This window comes from Lissotriton helveticus, chromosome 4_1, assembly GCF_964261635.1.
Source record: "Lissotriton helveticus chromosome 4_1, aLisHel1.1, whole genome shotgun sequence".
NCBI lineage: Eukaryota > Metazoa > Chordata > Amphibia > Caudata > Salamandridae > Lissotriton > Lissotriton helveticus.
This window is the reverse complement of record NC_136063.1, coordinates 1,063,072,600-1,063,091,708: the sequence shown is the minus strand read 5'-3', so window position 1 is coordinate 1,063,091,708 and position 19,109 is coordinate 1,063,072,600. Positions and strand designations below refer to the sequence as shown.

The 19,109-nt window shown below is 45.2% G+C and overlaps 1 protein-coding gene across 3 annotated transcripts in view; it reads left to right on the top strand.

The window, feature by feature from the left end:
* Window positions 1–19,109, top strand: part of TRIO (trio Rho guanine nucleotide exchange factor) — a 4,034,553-nt gene that overhangs the window by 2,138,540 nt on the left and 1,876,904 nt on the right. For all 3 annotated transcript variants that reach the window (XM_078687660.1, XM_078687659.1, XM_078687661.1), the window contains exon 37: window positions 358–450. In XM_078687660.1, coding sequence (XP_078543786.1) covers window positions 358–450 — 93 coding nt within the window. The remainder of the gene's footprint in view (window positions 1–357; window positions 451–19,109) is intronic.

The following is a 19,109-nucleotide window of genomic DNA, read 5'->3' as shown; positions in this document are numbered from 1 at the left end:
GGAGCCACAGCCTGGCACACAGGGCTGTGAATGTAATATAGAGTCTTGGGAGTGGACATAGCCGTAGTCCTATTGAAGTGAAACAGCACTCATTGCATTAGCCATCAGCCATAATCTCTGCTGTTTCAGGAGGCAAAAAGAACTAAAATTTAATTTATTAATGTTACAGTAAAAAAATCTACATTCCTCATTTTTCTCAATCAATTTAAATAAGTTATACTAAAGTATAATATAAATTAATTACCTTCTGTGACTTGTTATTTAATTTGTGGTTCCTTTATCTTTTTAGTGACATTTACAGGCAAATCGTTTGATGCTTAAAATTGCTGATACTTATCACTTCATTGTGTTTTTCAGACTTCTCGTTTGTTGGTTCGACCTACCAGTTCAGAGACACCCAGTGCTGCAGAGCTAGTTAGTGCAATTGAGGAGCTTGTGAAGAGTAAAATGGTGAGAGGCAACTTGACTTTCTTAATCATTTAATCTGTGCTACACACTGCTTCTTTACTTGGCAGCCCCAACAATGTAATTACTTTGGGCTCTTAAGAACATTTAGAGGTTATTAGGTGCTATATTTCAGTTAGACACTATTAATGATTTTCGTAACCTTACCTTGCTGCACGTTTAAATGTAATTCTATATTGTAAATTGGTTAACTTTTAACTACCTTAAAAGGCTAACGAAATCAAATGATCATCTTATCTAACCATCCAAATAAACTCTTGGCTGCGTTCCCTTACAAATATGTTGACTTTGAGCTCTTTGTAAATGTCAGCATGTTCTTACCATTGTAAGAACATGGCTATTTTTTGACATGTACATTGGTATTATTACATATTCGTTTGTACATATGCTGCTGGAGGTCAAATGCTCTGTGTACTCCTGCAATCTAGTTTTGAATGTGGACGTTGCAAGAGTTTTTTTCTCCGACAACGTTTTGGGTCTCAAGGTAAGTTGAGAAACCTCTCCAAGACTAGGAGGGCACCACAACAAAAGTACCACCTCCAATTCATTTTCCCACCATTGGGTTTGGCTGTGCTTTTGGTGATCTCAGACCTTTGAGCTACAAACCACTATTGTTTTGACTCCAGGTCCCTGAATACTTTTTACTGCATCTGAAGAATAATCTTTAATGATTAAGACTCAAATATGACTGGTGCAGAAGGTTTTGTTTTGGAACCAGATCATATGAGATTGAATGTGGGGGAAATGGAGAACATATCCTTTCAGTTCTTTTCCAAGTGCAACCACAAGCACTCATGGTCAGACCATCACCAAGTTTATAAATTGTTGTTTGCCCTGATTCCTGAAGAGCCAATCTCTTTAGAGGAGTCCACAAAGATACCAGCTCTGTTCCTTAACTCCATTAAGGTCTGTTCCACCATTGTCAACTGACAGCTGTAGCGCTCATTATCTCATTGTATAAACACCGACTGAGATCAGGTTAGTCAATATGACCCACAGGAACCATACTGTGATTCTGCCAATACACATGAAGGGGAAGATGATTGGCACGATTATAATGTGGACCTTACAGATAATGACTACCTTGAGCCATACTGAATCAAAGCCTCACCACCAGATGACACTACAGTATACTATGCGGAAATGTGTAGGGCAGCAGAGCACTATAAGGTCAACCTCCATGTAAGAGAAGAACGATTTCTGGTAGAGACTTTATCAAAAACTGAAAGGACAATGTAGTTCTTGCCCATGCTTAAAAACATGACCAAATGCACGATGGAGAAATGTAAAGAAACTGCCAAAGCCAGAAAAGTAACACCAAGCATTGAAAATAAATATAAGATGGCACCTGATGATCCACTTTATGCCAAAGGTCATGTCCCACCAGACACTTTGTTAGCATACACTGCATGATAGAAGTAATCTGTACAAGGAACAAGAGATGCCCCTCCTCCCAGCGCCTTGAGCCCCTTACAGGTGAGTAGTTGCACTTTACAAGACACTTGATTGATTGATAAGGAATGCAGTAAAATGGATTCAGCTGTGAAGCAAATGGCAGATGGTCTGAGGGTCAAATAGCCATATCTGTTTGTTTTCTCTCCACTTATGAAAAATACCACTAGAAAGAAGTGGAACAACTGTTTAAGCACCTCCATGAGTACTATCACAAAAGAGGTAGGACGCTAGTCTATAAGACTAAAGAGATCCCAAAAGCTGCTTTCATTGCAATTTGAAGGCGGCAGATACTTCTTCCAGAGAATAACAATATGAGTATCATTGTAAGGATCCACAAGCTGTTTCTGCAGGAGTGTCAGGAACCGTCGATAAGCCCACCCCGTTCCCCCTACACCACTTGCTTCTATCAAACCCTAGAATGCAAGGGTGATATGGAGGGAAAGGAGGGAACAAAACAAGGAAAGCAAAAGGGAAAAAAGGACTCCACTGGCAATGCTCCTGAATGGTTGAACACAGGATTTAAAAGAAAGAAGAGTGTCAAATTCAAATTCAAATTCAAAATTTCTTTATTCGACTGACAGAGGAGCAGTCATAAAAGCACATAATACAGTAATATACAATTCAATCATAAAAGGAAAAAAACTAATATATTTCAGTTTGGAGTCATCCTTCCATGCTTAATCTAAACTTCAAGGCTGTTTTTAAAAACTTGCAGATAAAAAAAGTACTGTCTTCATGCAACATTTGAAGATATAGAAGTGCAGGCTTAATTTGTATAAAATTCATCTTTTTTAGCAACGGTTTTAAAAACATATTGCGTGGACTTGAGTAATAAGAACATAGGAATAAAAAGTGAGCCAAGTCTTGCGGAGACTTGTTGTCGCAGCCGCAAGCTGGCAACACTTGACCTCTATGGGCTCCACTTGGCACAGCTAAGAGCAGATGGTAAAGATCAAATCGAAATCTGCTCAGCAGGAAGCGTTCATATCTGGATATATTCCACGATAAATAAGGTTCAGAGAACACACAGGTCTTTGTTAGTGCGTGGCTCCTTACGCTGGACTTTTTGAACTCAGTTTCTTCCCTGTCGAGTTGTCGTTTCAGATAAAAAGTGTTTTTTACAAAATTGACATCTTGCTTAGTGGTATTCTGGGGTGTTACGTAAAGATCTAATCTGCCCAGATCTTTACAGCAATTTCGAATGTATTTCAGCCAGGGTAACTTGAGTTGTCCTTCCCAAGTAAGGGCTTCAGCTAGGATTTTATGAGTCAATGGAATAGATATATTACGCCAGCAGCTTAACCAGCAGAGCAAAGGGTTTACAGCGATTTTGTCAGCTAAATATGGGGTGCCCAATTCCTCATGTACGGAGAAGTTTGCGGTACTCTTTGGCAAGCTCATGACCTGTTTCAGAAAGTTGTTTTCAAGAGTTACTAGGGTATCAACCGGTAAGAACCCCCACAGTTCACTTCCATAACTTGCCACCGCAACACTTTTTGCCTGATAGAGCTTCAATATGGCGGACACTGGAGTGTTACCCAATTTACGAGCAAAATCCATTATACCAGAGTTGGTCCTCAATATTTCGCCTTTCTTTTTAGTTATGGCAGGGCCCCATTTGAGTTTATGGTCAAACAGTACTCCCAAATACGAAAATGTTTTTGTTAGTGGTATCTTTTCCCCATTGACTGAGAAGGGGTATTGTTTTTTGGGAGTTAATCCAACCGTCATGATAAAAGATTTGGAATTGTTAATATTTAGGCCACGTGAGGACATGAATTGGAAGAAAGAAACCAGTAATTTTTGGAGTCCGAGTGCAGTTCTGGATAAAAGAACGGCGTCGTCCGCGTACAACAGGACCGGTACGCCTGTTTTCCCAATTCGAGGGTAATCCGTGTCTGTTTTTACCAGGTGATCTTCAAGTCCATTTATATATAAATTAAAAAGAAAAGGTGCTAAAATACAGCCCTGCCTGACCCCTCGGTTAATATTAAAATCTCTCGTTACTTTCATGTCTCTTGTAAAACGCACATTTGCACGGGTGTCGTTGTGTAAGTCGGCCAAAAAATTGATCAAGTTATTTTCTACGCCCATATTTTGCAGGACTTCCCATAATTTACTCCTATCGACACAGTCAAAAGCCGAGGAAAGGTCCATAAAGGCCATATACAAAGTTCCCTCTCTTGCTTGGGTGTATTTACCACTTATTAGATATAGATTCAGACACTGTGTGGTTGTTGCATGTCCTGGTCGGAATCCATACTGTGCAGGGGTCATTATGTTGTGTTGTTTGGCCCATGCGTTCAGCCTCTATAGTAGAATCCCGCCCACTACCTTCGCAACAGAGTTTATCAGGGAGATTGGTCTGTAGCAGGCCGCTTTTGTTCTGTCCCCCTTTTTGTAAACAGGGACGATAGTAGATGCTCCCCAAGATTTAGGAGCCCCCACTTCAACCCCAGCATTGATGACAGATGTGAGAATGGGAGCCCATAAGGTGATATTAGATTTGAATAGGTCAGGTGGAAGACCATCAGGGCCCGGGGCTTTGTTACTGGAGAGACCAAGTATCCCTAGTTCAGGAGAGTGTCAATATACAGAAAGAATCCCATACATGAATATCTTGGTTTTTCTAAATGTGTGATTACCGATTAGGATTTCTGAAATCCCCGAACTATGTGAAAGTCAACAAGGTATGTACAGTAAGCAGTTGGCCTCTTCTTCGGGAACTTTCTCTTGATGTGCCTGTGAAATGAGGATACATTAATGTCACCTCTAGGAGTTCAATGTAATCACTGTATAGGTGTAAAGAGAAATCTGGACTTACCCTATCAAGAACTTGGTAACAAGTTGTAGTATGTTTATCTAAGTAGTGAGCATTCCATGTGTAGCATCTAAGAAAGAAGAATACATAAGTACTTTAAAGCTCTTTCTAACGAACAGTGAGAGATAGTAAGTAAGAGTGCGCAAAATCGCGTTACCGTGATCTTCTCCTTGCCCAACCGTGACGACAGCCAGTCTCCAACAATCAGTGTAAGTCCAAAAAAAAATAAGTAAGGACTAGGTAAGCAAGGGCATGAAACAAAAAAGGATACTGGGCGGACTACAACTACCGCAATGCCCCAGGCAAGACCACACACTAGATCTGCCCTGGTCCAGCCGGCCGACGAAATACCAAGTCCGGTCGGCGGGCGGAACCGGGAGTAGCAGGTTGGCTTCCCGAGAAAAGAGGGGCAGAAAGTAGCCGGCACCAGGAGGGACTATTTTGAACTCCGATTCGAATCTAAGCACGGAGGCGGAGTGAGAGGGACAACAAGCCTCTCAGACTCAAAGGACAATACATGCCGAAGGATGAGGTTACAGCACCTCGTTGGTCCCGAAACTACGGCTCGGACAGCAGAACATAGAACAAACTAATCTTCGGTTTGAAGCACCAAAGACGATGGCCAGAACGGAAGTGACGCGACGCAAGGATCGCGGTGCACTATAACGCGAAACGCTAGTGCGAAGGGGAAGTCAGGCTTTAACTCCTGCCTGACCCCCTTGCACATGCGGATTACCCGGCGTCCATCTTTGTCTCGCCCGCCAACCGATCCGGAAACTGGCAGGCATGACAATAATACTCGGATAGACAAGCCAGGCTGTGGGTGTATGGTTTCCTTCCTGAGGTCCAAAATCACGTCATTAATGTCCTCTTTGATGGTGAACACCTGTTTGTACCCCATGTTGAAAGAATGATGGAAAAGAGCAAGACAGATTTAAATTTTGAAATGGCCATGGATGCTTTCTAAACACAAAAGTAAACCTAGCTTTGGTGCCAGCAATTGAGAGGCAGTGTCTGAGCTGCAACCACACTGCAGTGTCCTCGCTGCCATCAACAGCAGCCATTGTAGAAGGAACTGGGCCAGAAAACCATCACCAAGCGATGTTTCTGAGGCAACTGTAGTGGTAGCCGCAGAAAGAGTGCCCCTACTTGCAAGAAGTGACTTATCCACCACTCCCCCCCCCCCCCCAAACACCCCTTCAAACAGCATCTCTTGGGGGAAGATTCACGTTATTCCTTTAAAAGCTGGGAGGAAATAACCCTGACAAGTGGGGTTTGTCCATTTTATAACAAGACACCAAGACTACTGCTTGGACTTTAACACCACACCTCCAAACATCCCACCTTGATGGCACATTATCATTCAGGGACATAAACGACTGCCAAAATGCAGTGTGAGCACTTATCAGTGTGTTGTAGAGCCTGTTCCTCTGCATCAGAATAGTTAAACAGTATAATGCCTATATGGCCTCAACCCAAAGGAGGACGCAGCGTATCCTGAAACCCAGGCCACTAAACCACCACGTACTGTCAGAGTACTTCAACATGATGTCTTCCTGTGGCTCTGCACAGATTGTCGCATGGCAGCCCTTGATCTCAAGGGCCCTTCCTCATCCATTTGGAGCATCACCACTACTTCAGGTTTTGTGGTAAGTAGACCACACTACCAGTTCAGTGCGCTGCATTTCAAAGTCACAACAGTCCTAATGGTCTTAACCAAATGTCAAGCAGTGGTTGCAGCACATCTTTACTGCAGCACTATTCATTTCTTTATGTATGTGGACAAATGGCTGATAAAGAGCAGCAGATACCAGAAATGTTTAGTATGCACTTAAACAGCACTGTCACTAGTGCACAACTTACGCTTCACAGTCCGTGTCAAAGAAACCTTCTGTGTCCCCAACAGTTCCATCCCTTCTTGGGAGTGGTATTGATTTGAGTTACCAGCAAAGCCTATCCAAACCATGAGGGAGTGATGGCATTTCAGAAACTTTCAAGTCATAACACATTAAAAACAACAACAAAATAAAATTGTTGGTGATTATGGCTTTGTGTAACTCAATAGTTGTGCATACTCGTTTGCACATGAATCCTATCCAAGCAGTGGTCTTAAGCGGCATGTCAGTGTGATGATCTAGTGTTGGTAAAACCCAGTGTTCATCACAACACAAACTGATGGAATCTAAGAAGCTGTTTTGGCCAGATTCTTTTTAGATCCTCAGCCACAGGTAACCATCACCACAAATGGCTCACTTGTAGGATAGTGGGTGCATTTAACCAACCTGACACTGGACAAAATAGCAATAGAAAATGCATAGCAATTTACTGCAATTGACAACAACCTATTTGGCAGTGAAATACTTTGCAGCAAAATAGTTTGGTGAAAACAGACATGACTGCAATTTACTGCATTCAGAAACAGGAAAGCACTTACTTGTCTATATTGGCACAATCCATATGGCACTGAACCAACTGTCAACTAATTTGCTAAAAGCTGAACATCGGTCAAAAAATGGCTATTAACACTGCAGACCTGCAAAGCAGCATGCATCAACAGGTACATGAGTAGGGGATGAGTCTCCAAGTACTTCAAGGCTCTTCAGCAAGTGGTCGATCTATTTGTCACCCCAGTGTGAGGAAATGGAGTGTATTTTATGATGTGGCTGTGCAACTTAACCATATAATAAATTTTGTACAACAAGGGAACCCAAAGAAGTCAGCTAGGGAACTTGGGAGTTAATTATTTTCAGCGACAGTGGTCCCCAGACATTGAAATGGAAACTAAAGAATTAATATAGACTCAATCGTAGCTATGTTTCATGGACATGTCCAGCCGGACAGAGGTCTAATATTTACTTGTAGATTTAAATTAGTAATACACAAAAATACATAAACTGGGACACAGTCCTGTATCCCACTCAACAGATAGATTACAAAACATGGGGAAAAAACAAACATCAGGGGGCTCAGGCAAAGCTTGGTTTGTTTCACAAGGAATATCCAGTGTTACAAAAACAAATCATTACAAACACCTTTACATCAAAAATGAACGAGAGTTTCTCTGTGTATAAGGTGTATTAAGGTGTCGACGGCGTTTCAATCCATTACAGGAATGAGTGGATCATCATCAGGACACTAATTCCATGCCTGTGAATTAGAGCCTCTTTAGCCTGGGGGAAAAAAGGGGAGGGACGGATATAGAAGCGAAAGGTTAGGAATTGGAAGAATTCCGGGGAGAATAGCGTGGAAACATAATAACTGTAGCCCGCAGCTGAATTGGAGTGATACTGATGGGTATGCCTCCAGTTTCAAGGGCAGACAGACTATGCCAGTGTGAGGCGTAACGGGGGAGTTCCAGTGGTGTGTAGAAAGTCTTCATATCATGGAGTGCGAACAAGAGGATGTGGGAAGAAGGTGGAGAGCGTGGAGTCAACAAAGACGATGTGCCTAATTTAGGTGGTGAGGCTTATTCATAGGTATATTGTGTCAATGTATACAGGCAGTGCAAACTAATATGGCGAAAAGGTGCAAGCGATTGGTACACAAGCAGTAGCATATCCGTTCATACGGGTTCTACACGCATGTATATTAGAAGTGAAACAATGCCGCATAAAGTGATCGTGCGGAATCAGTCATAAATTGCAGTCATATCCGGCGCAACTAGTAAGGAATAATTACAATGTGGCAGATGAATTACAGTGAAGAGATATACATGATGATATTCAATGTGCAAGCGATTTGAATGCAGCAGCTTAAGGACTCAAAAAACATTTAAAGGCCTCTTATAACCATTTTTAGGTCGAGCTGGAGATAGCAATGCGAAGCATTGCGTCCAGCTCGACACCTTATGTCGCCCGTCTCCTGGGAATCTGAGACAGGGGTCGGGCACGCGCGGCGATTGGTGTCTGTGGACGCGCACGTCCAGGCCGGCGCCATGCACATCCCCTGCCTCAGATTCCCTGAAGTGGCCAACACACATACACGCAGGCAGGCAGGCACACACACAGGCACAACACACAGACACAGGCACACACACGCAGGCACATACAAGCGCACCCCCCCCCCACGGGCTCACGCGCACGCACCCTCCCACCACTCACGGGCTCACGCGCACACACACACGCGCACACACACAGACACACACACATATCCCACCCCCTCCACTCACCGTGCTCTTTTGTGACGTCGCCTCGCTGCGCTCTACAGGCTCTGCACTCCCCTGGTGTTTTCTTCGCCCAATCACCATACGTGGGGCTTCCCTCACGCTTGGGAGCCCCGCGTCACTGCTGCTCTCTGTGGGCCGGGCTTTCCTCAAAAAGCGGAAGTCCCGCCCCAAGACGTGACGCTCCGGAACTTCCGTTCATTTTAAGGATTTCTCTCTATGCCTTGCTTCACTCCCAGGAAAAAAATCTTGGCTGTAAATAAATACTAAATATATACGAACAAAAAAAGAGACAGACAGGGAGACAGGTAAACGCCCATCAACCCAGTCAAGCGGATAGGGGGCACCTGAGACCGTCACCGGCCTGCGGTTTTAAGGCCTTGCGCCGTCTCGGTGTGTACCGTTGAATTTGCTTATTGGACATAGTGAGCAGTTTAGCAGTCACTGATAACTGAAAAGCCTGGTGTCAGTAAAGCTCAATAAATTCTTATTGTCGCCCCTGCCTCCCCCTTGCTTCCTCCTCTCCTGTTCGGCCCTCGTTTCTCCAACCTGTCTGGCATTTCATTGTTTTCTTTCCGTGATTCAAGCCCCCTCTCCATCATTTACTCCCTATGTCTCTCAATCACTTTATCTTCCCCTCTCCTCGCAGTGCCTCGTTTTGCATGCCCCCTATATCGGCACTAAGGGGGCTCCCACCTCCTTCCTACTCCACTGCCTCTGTCTGGTACAGGGCACAGCTGGTCTCGACGAGCGCGCAAATCCATCCCATTTCTTGAACCAGAAGCCATTATGGATATGTTTTGTCTTCAATTTTAGCAAACTTTGGTTTTTATAATCTCGGTAATTAATCCTTGTTTATTCATGCTGTGAAAGAATTCAGTGGCCTATGTTACAATAAAAAAAAAACAATCCCTGGCAAGTGCTCAAGTGACCACAGATTACGTAATTTTTCATTTTAAGCACATCTTTGAAACCTTTTCGTGGAACTACAGTAAAATATATATTTTTTATTTTAATATTTTATATCGAACATAACTCCTGCAAGCCATAATCTACACGAAAGCAGGCCTAACATGATTGACACCTCGCATTAGTAATTAACAGGTCAGGAGACAGCTGCTAAGAATTCAAAACCAGTTCAGAGCGTTCCAATGCTGAAATACATCAGCCTCTAATCCTGCACTTTTCATATGGCAAAGCAAAGGCCTTTCAGAATAATTGCAGCAATGCTGATAAAGCTTACTTTAAATTATACGGCCCTGGTTTCTTTCTTTTTCTGATAAGCTTATTTGCCCACTTACATAATAAAAATATGATGCTGACTCAGACAACAAGAAGGAAATCCTGAACAGCACGGTTCATGGTGAAACAGTGATTGACCGAAATTCTAACTAGCAGTATTACATTCAAACTAACTAATACACGTTATTAGGATTAACATGATTCCCCTATACTATTTTATTGCAGAATTAACGGGTCTACAAGATAAGGACAGGTAAAACAAACCGACATAGAAGAAGGACCAGCATACAGAATAACTACACATAAAACCATTCAAAGAGAAATTCTGTCCCTCAGAGGATGTCTTAAGCGTGTTGAGTGGTCTTAATTATGATGTTTTATATGCTTGTTTTTCTTTGCAACTGAAATCTTACCATGGAAATCGTAAGCACTGACTGATCCTGCAACTGAGTTCTCTCACGAAGGTGATGTACCAGAAATGACAGGGCCAATGCCGGCTAAGGCCGTACTAGGTCGCTGCTGGGAGTACCTAATACAAACAAGCATTTGCAATGCAATAGGTCTCACCTTTACTCGAGTTTGAGCTATTAACATTGCCCATAATGCCTTTTATTTTTATTTTTGTTTTTGAAACATAAAAAAAGGCAGTGTCATTTACAATGCCAATAGCTTAAACTTGCGTAAATGCGAGACCTATTGCATGGCAAATGCTTGTTCAATATATCTGTTCAATATTAAACCAATGCATTAAGAAGTTGACAATGCTAATAGGCATGTATCCACAGCGATCATAACAAGAGAAACATTTGGAATGATTATAGTGATTACTAATGATGTTCGGTATCGAAACACAGCATAAAAAAGGGGAGGAACAATCCTTAATTATTTGCACTCTTGAGTGTGGATTTTCTGACTTGTGAGTGAGAGGAGAGTAGGGTCTTGTGAACGCTGGGAAAAAACGGGCGAGGTATGAGTCTTACCGCAGAGATCGGTTCGAGATAACTGCGCGGTGGACCGGGGGCTGCTGTGATGGCTGCTCCTGAAAGGGTTAAGCTATATGAATTAACAGTCTAAGACGGTGGGAAGTGGCAGCGCGTGAAGGGAAGGGGACTCACCGATAGAGTTAATTCCTGGGCAAGTACGAAGGGCGATTCCATGTAGCGTACTTGAATAGGCAACCTCAGCATTAGCGTTCGTATCCAAGGCACGTACGAAGGGCAATACCTTGTGGTGTACTCCAGTCGGCACAATAGCCTGTGGGAGGGGGAAGGAATTAATACAACGCCTACATGGAGAAGGGCTGTAGCAGGGAACGCGGGGCTGGCGCTTACCGTTACAATAGATTCGGGTGCTCATCGGCAGAGTTACTTCCCGGTTGATTCCTAAAAGGCGTGTCATGTGACCATGGTCTTAAAGTGGTGTGAACGCGAGGATTGGAGCGTTATAGTCAGGTGATAGTGGGGGAATAATTAGAGGAGGGACTCAGGGCTTCAGCCCTAGAAGGATAATAATAAAGGAGGGACTAGCAATTGGAGGAGTATGGGTGCCATATTGAGGTTGGTGATTGTACACATGGGAATGGTGACATTAACCATATAATGCACTTACCAATTTCTTTAGGACTAGTAGGTTTTGTTTCTTACACCCCCTCTAGCTCAACTCTTGGTAACCATAGCTCTGAGCAGCAAAGCTTACACGCAGGAACAAGTGTAAAGCATTTAAACAACATCAAAACAATTAAATAACAAATAACACAAGACACACAATATATCGGTAAGAAAGTAGGATCTGCTTTCATGGCCAACCCCACTTTTTGCCTGGTGTCAGTGTGTTTTTTTACTTAGTTTGCTAGGATCCTACCAATCAGGACCCCAGCATCTGCGCTCTCTTCCCTAAATTGGCTTGGTAAGTACTTTGGTACCTCCACAATTTGCTAATTGGTGTGCCCTTATAAGTCCCCTATCTGAAAGAAACACATTAGTTAGATTCCTTACCTTAGAATAACCCCCAGGCGTCAGACTAGATCCGGAAAGTTTTCGTCAGCATTACCCCTGCGCATCGGTAGGTGTCGTCTGCGTCTCCGCGTCCGTCGGCGGCGGCGTGATCGCCGGGATGACGTCGTCGGAGTACTTAGATGCCGCCCTCATGCGCTGACGTCAGTTCTTTTTTCCACGCCAGTGAGTGCAGATCCGGGAAGCGCGTACCCGTAGTCATTTTTCGACTAACATTTTGGACAATTTTGTCTATCTTTTTCGAGTCGACTTTGACTCCTGGTGCCAGTAGTAATGCCCGGTTTCAAAGCCGTGTGACGCCTGTCACCGACTGATGTTGGTTACCGACCCCCACCTCCTGTGTGTCTACTGTCTGGGGGCCGACCACGATGACAAGTCGTGCCCCGCCTGCCGGGCCTTGACATCGAAAGCTAGGCGGGAGTGGTCCTGCAAGCTCCTCGAGATCTGGCAGTCGGCAACGCGCCGCTCGAGGTCCCCACCATTCGTCGGGATCCAAGTCCTCGCACTCAGGTAAGTCGAGACATGGCAAAAAAAAGTCGAAGAGATGACATCACTCTTTTGACTCCCCTCGCCGGTCACGCGACTCGGCCGAGGGTCGGGCGGCACCACCTGTGCAGCTCCGCCGGAGCCGCTGGAGTCTCATCCGGCCCCACACCCTGGTCCCTGGACTCAATGCTACTCTGGGCGAGATTAGAGACTTCCTCGTGGCCATGAGGACTCTCTTCCCGCCGTCAAGGCCTGCCGGCACGCCTGTTGACCTTACGACTCCTCCGCTGGCGCCGACACCCACGGTGCCGCTTCCGGCAGTGTCCTAAGACGGTGCCGTCCCTGGTTTCAGCCCTGGTCCGGCGTCAGAGCGGCGCCACTCGGCGTCGATAGGCGAGCCCTTCGCTTATGACCCGGCTCTGTCATTTATACCTGTTTATTAGGACACGGATGAAGGGAAGGACTGGGAGGGGTCTGAGGACCCTCTGGCACAGCAGTGCCAGTTAAGTCAGGACTGGGCAGATGAGCTAGGGGAGGCCAGTGGTCTAGACACTTCGCCTGACACTGGTTTTATCTCTCCTCCTTCCGTGGCTACGGAGGAGGGAGCAATTTATACTGTGGTGCTGCGCAGGGCAGCCTTGGCCTTGGGCTCCCTGCAGCGGCCGTGATGACTAACCTCCTCACCGGGGTGCTTCAACCGCCCGTAAGCTCTTCGGAGCCTCTGCTGCCGTTTAATGAGGCCCTCACTGACATTCTGATGGGCACTTGGTCCAAGCCCACTGTGAGAAGTTGGCCTGGTATATGATGTTCACTATTCTAGTGAACACCTTGCACCAGTCCAAACAACCCTTATTGTGATGGTTGTAAGTCAACCTTATAGACCAGCTATCCTAGTGGTAGCGTGGACAGAACAGTCTTAGGCTAAAAGACTCTTGAGGGCATGTAAAGCCAGCTGTTTTACCATATGTAACCCCTTGAATACCAAATGAAAGGACACCACACCGGATATATATATCAAATATATATGTATTTATTTACTAACACATTCCTCTGAACTCTTTGAGATCAGAGGCAAAAGCACATAACAAGTTACACTTAGCAATACTTTAAATAGCACAATTTACAGTTGGGCGCGTAAAACCATATACTAAGTAAGTGGTATAAGAACCACGACTTGGGAAAGGAGAAGGCCTAGGGCCTAGGGAATCGCTGGGGCTATGCTATCTGACCCTTAGGTTAGGAGTAGGAGGCCCACAGGCGGCGCGTGCAGTGTCAGTACACTCACGCCAGAGTCAATAGAAAGTCAATGGGAACTTTAAAAGGTAAGGTACAAAGATTTAGGACACTTCCGGTCTAACTAGGAAGATACAACTAACAAAACTAGGCACTAGGATAGTCCATTCCTACAGGAGCACCGAAGTACTCGCGTTACCTCACCCACGGGCTGCGGGTGCATAGGTGTCAAAGTGTGTCGGTTTTTCTCGTTGATTCCTATGGAGCCTTGGAAGAAGATGCTGCAGGCGACCAGGAGGAAGATGTCCGGGTGGATCCAAGGGTGGATCTAGGATGAAGAGGACCTGAAAGCAGAGGGGACAGAGTCTAGGTCACTAGCCAGTGACCGGGTGGAACCAGGGAGGAACCAGACGTCGTCGAGGAGCAATCAGGTGCGGATGTGAAGCTTGTCGTTGCAGCCCCGTCGACCAGGAGGCGTCGAGGACGACCAGGTGCTGGAGAGGAGCTGACCCACGAAGGTTCTCGCAGATGGAGGGGTCGACTTCAAGATCGGAGCCAACAAGCCTAAGCAAAGGCAATCCACGCAGGATACACAAAAGGCTTCTGGTGCAGACCAGGAGGGTCTGAGGTACTTCACCTCTTCAGGGAAGCAAGGGCCAGTCTGGAGCAACCAGACCAGCGATGGATTTTCAAAAGGATTATCATCACAGGGCTACTAGTCAACTGGCCAGCAACCGGGACAACGCGTTGAGCAGAACACAAGCCGAAGGGCCACACGCAGATCTCGTGGAGTGTGGAGGGCTGGTCTTTGGTGCAGGTGGAGCTCGGTGTCGGGGTGTCTCAGTCCCCAGTGCACAGCTTCGAGGATGCCTCAGGAGCTTCGCTGTTAGCAAGTTGAAGACTTTCCAAGTTGGCTGGTTCCACGGATTCCGACGCATTCCACGGGGCTCAGCTGTGCTGGAGTCGTGCAGTGGGGTCAGAGGAGTCCTGGAGTCGAGGTCTTGTCAAGCTCTGCGCTCGAGTTCCGGCGGGAACGGGAACAAAGCAAGCCGTCGAGTTGCTGGATGGTGCCTAGCTTCCCAGGGTGGTCACTCCTTGGCCACAAGGGAGATTCTTCAGTCTTCAAGTCAGTTGAATGTCGAAGGGTCCAGAGTTTCGTTTCAAGTTTCAGTTCAGGATCAAATCTAAAGTCTCCTGGGTCAGCTCCTATCTTTATACTACTAAAGGGGGCTGGTTTACTCACTAGGTCCCACCTATGGGTGGGACCAGGAAGGGGGGTGGTTACACCCCCTTTCCTTTGTGCAGTTTCGCGCCAGAGCCGGGGCTGGAGTGCCCCAGCAACCGGTTTGAACTGGGGTATGCATGGAGCACCTAGTGTGCCCCCGGCATGTCTCATTCTATTCAGCCCTCCATGTCCCAATACACAAAATCCTGTCTGGGGTGGTGCTCGCACCTCTCCAGGCAGGAAACCTATTGTCCAGGCCTCCCTCGCTGGAAGGACTCCCAGCAGCAGGAGGTCAGTCTTGTGTCTGTGGCAGCAGCATCCATTTTGTGACGCTGGGGCTCTGGTTAACTTTAACCGGGATAGTCAGCAACAGCATGTCTTCTCCCTCTAGAAGGGTGGAATGCTATCCCGTCGCCAGAATTGGCGAGGGGGTAGTATTCCGAAGCATATGACACCTTACACGACATGTTTTGATAAAGCCAAACCAAAATTAGCATTCAACCGCGAGGATTATAATGCACTTAAGAGTATATGGTATGGCGAGGTCATAGAACAGCTATAAGGACATCGTTCCGAAAGCTGCAGACATGCTCAGCTCATGCTAGAGCACCATCTCACACATAACCAAGCACTCTGCCTCCAGGATTGTTAAGGCCTGCCATAGGAGTGACTTATAGGTTACTGTGTGTCTATATTTAAGGGTAGATCTAGGAATACTATACATAAGCAAGGGGTGATTACACGACCTTGCCCCAGCTGAGTGATCAGCCAGTTGTGTCAGTTTGAGTGGCCAGCCAGGGGTGGCATAATACATGCTGCAACCCCTGGTAGGCCTTGGTTACACCTATGCCCTGAGTACCTAGGGTACACTTCTACAGGGGCTGACAAGGTGAACCAATTCCCAATTGTGGTTGTACCTAGAGTACATGATGTGAATTTAGAGAGAGTGCATCTGGGCTGTGGGTCTGATTAGGAGACCCACAGCCACATCTAAGTCAAAAACCAGTAAAGCAAAAGCAAAAAGTTGGGGTGACCATAGGAAGCAGACCCTACTCTCCTCCACTCACCACAGTCCCTCTGGATCGGAAAGGTGCCCAACGCCATCACCCAGCTCCGGGCGACCCCTGCTTTCTGTCCATATATCCCGCCCCTGAAGGTCTGGTTATCCAGGCCTCTTCGTCCCAGACTGCCTTCCAGACCGCACCACCGGACCGGGAATCCAAAAGGATGGAATAGTTTGGCAAGAAACTGTTTTCCTCCCTCAGTTTGGAGTTACGAAGCATTAATTCTGCATGCCTTTTGGACCGTTACACCCACTCTCTGTGAGATACGGCGGCGGACGTGCTGCCCCAGTGTCCGGAGGAGGCCAGGGCACGGCTCGCCCAAGCTCTTGCTGCGCACGGTATTCCATCCAATGTGGACTTGACACCACAAACTCGCTAGGTAGAGCGATGGTGACGATTCGTCGTCACGCCTGGCTGAGGTCCACGAACTTTTATGGGGATGTCCAGAGCACTCTCATGGACATGCCTTTTGATGGCCGTCGCCTCTTTGGCGACAAGGCAGATAGTGCGCTGGAGCGCTTCAAGGACTACAGGGCTACGGCCTTGCAGAATATATTTATTATTAGATCTTCTCTTATAACTAGGGCCCCCAGTTTTGTAGTATTTATTTTGTAACATTTACATCTGTAATTTGGTCATCGCATCTGTATTCATCCATATTTGTTTTGTGAATAAATGAATCCATAACATGCATATTTCCATATTTATTTAACCATTAAATCCACACTTATGCTTTGATACTTGTCTAGTTTTAGCCAATTAGGCAGCCAAATATTATAAAATAATAAACCCACATGAAAATATTTGCATAATAGCACAATCATATGTTGAAATTTGCACTTATTTAAGGAAATATATTTCATTTTTTAACTCCACTTGCCAATGCCAAGACTTTCTTTTGGTATTCCAGCACCAGCAATTTTTCCATGGGTTTCCCATGCCAAGATTTACCTCAAGTGTGCCAGTACCAGCATTTTGCCGTGGGTGCTCCTATACACCAATAATTACTTTGAGAAAGGCAGGTCCAACAACAGACTTGCAGGCATAACAGCACATTCTCACTCATGCCTACATACTCTCATTGTCACTCACACCTTCTCACTCACTTTCACTAGTTCATTTTCACTTACTCTCTTGCACTTACTCTTGCTCTTACTTACTCATTTGCCCTCGCTCTCTTAATTAGGCTCACTCAAACTTACTCACATTCACTTGAACTCACTCTTGGTCTCACTCATTCTCACTTATTCTCATTCACTCTAATTCTCATTATCACCCACAGTTACACTTACTCTCATTCTCACTTACACTCCCTCACACCCTGTAACACTCGATCACACTCATTCCTATTCATTCTCATTCACTCTCATTCAGTCACTCTTTAACTCACTCATCCTGACTAACTCTGACTCACTCATACTTATTCATGTATTCTCACTCAATAATTGTCACACACACTCACTCTCTCACTTTCGCTTCCGCCTACAGACACTCACCTGCATGCACACACATAACATACATTTGAAAACATTTTATTTTACTTATCTAAGTTGCCAGTAAAGGGCCAGTGCTAGGTCTTGGTGCTCCACTTTTTATTGCACTAATAGCGAATAACAGATTATTACATGTAATTGAATCAGAAAAGTGAGCAACACTATCCACATCTAGGGGATATGTGTTTATTCACAGGGAAACAGCAAGTGCCTTGCTCACATAAATTCCTACATTCTGACCTAATCCACAAGATGAGCTAAGTACCTGAGCCTTTCCAGTTTCTTAGCTAAATTTTCTGAGAGGTAGGATAACTTTGCAAACAATACAGTGAGGATGAAATTATAGTGCATCCATAAGAGGGAATCATGGTGATTTGTTGACATATACCCAGTTCTGTGAAACTAAATGGTGCAGTTAACTACAACACTGAATCTGGAGTCACATGTCATAAAGATAAACCCTTTTGACATTGTCTTCTTGTGGATTTTGCTCTTCATTTTCATTGAACCAGTTAAGTTAAATATTTAATTACTAGTTCAGAAGAAACAGTGAGTGAGCATACAAGAAAAATACCTGCAACACTGACCAGCGAGTTACAGCAATTATCAATGCTCTGTAGAAGCACCATCATGCAGCAGAAGGACTGAGTATGTTCAGAGCAACAGTGTCGCTCATGCCCAGGTGTACATTCTATACTATGGGGCTAATTTATCAATATTTGACGAAGAACAGCAAGAAATCTTACTGTATTGCATCAGATGGAGAGGGCAGGAATGCATCATATCTAAAAGGATATGGTGCACTCCTATTTTGACAGCACTGGTGCAATATGTGCTGCCTAGTACCAATGCAGGCACCCTTGCAGCACGGTGCAACGGTGCCTGTGTTGGCTCTAGGGTAGCACATACTTCGCCAACACACTGAGAGGGCAGGAATGCATTATATATAAAAAGGTATGCTGCATTCCTGCTCTCTTACTGCAGCGGTGCAACGGTGCCTGTTTTGCAGGCAGGATTGTTTTATTGCAGAAAGGAACACCTTCCTGTACAAAAACAATCCTTGGAGGTGTTTTCCTCTTTCTTAGTGTGTCACAGAATGCAGCACACTTAGAAAGAGGAAACAAGAAAGAGCAATAAAGATATTTCTCCTCATTGTATGAAGTAGGCAAACTATTTTGTCGCAGTCACAACTTCACTAGTCTTGTTAAATCTGGGAATGCACCAAGAAGCAAGGGTGAATGTGTGAGAACACCCACACTCACATCATGTAATGCCTTGCAATTATTTGATAAATGTGGGCCTCATTGTTAGAGCTGTAGCTTCAGGGGGGTTTCTGAGTGTCACACCCTCCTTATGCATGCATTTTTCAGTTTCTAGTTGGGTCCAAAAAACTATGAGGTGGGTTTGACAGTGTCAGGGTTGGGATTTCCTTCGGCTCATTAACACTCAGA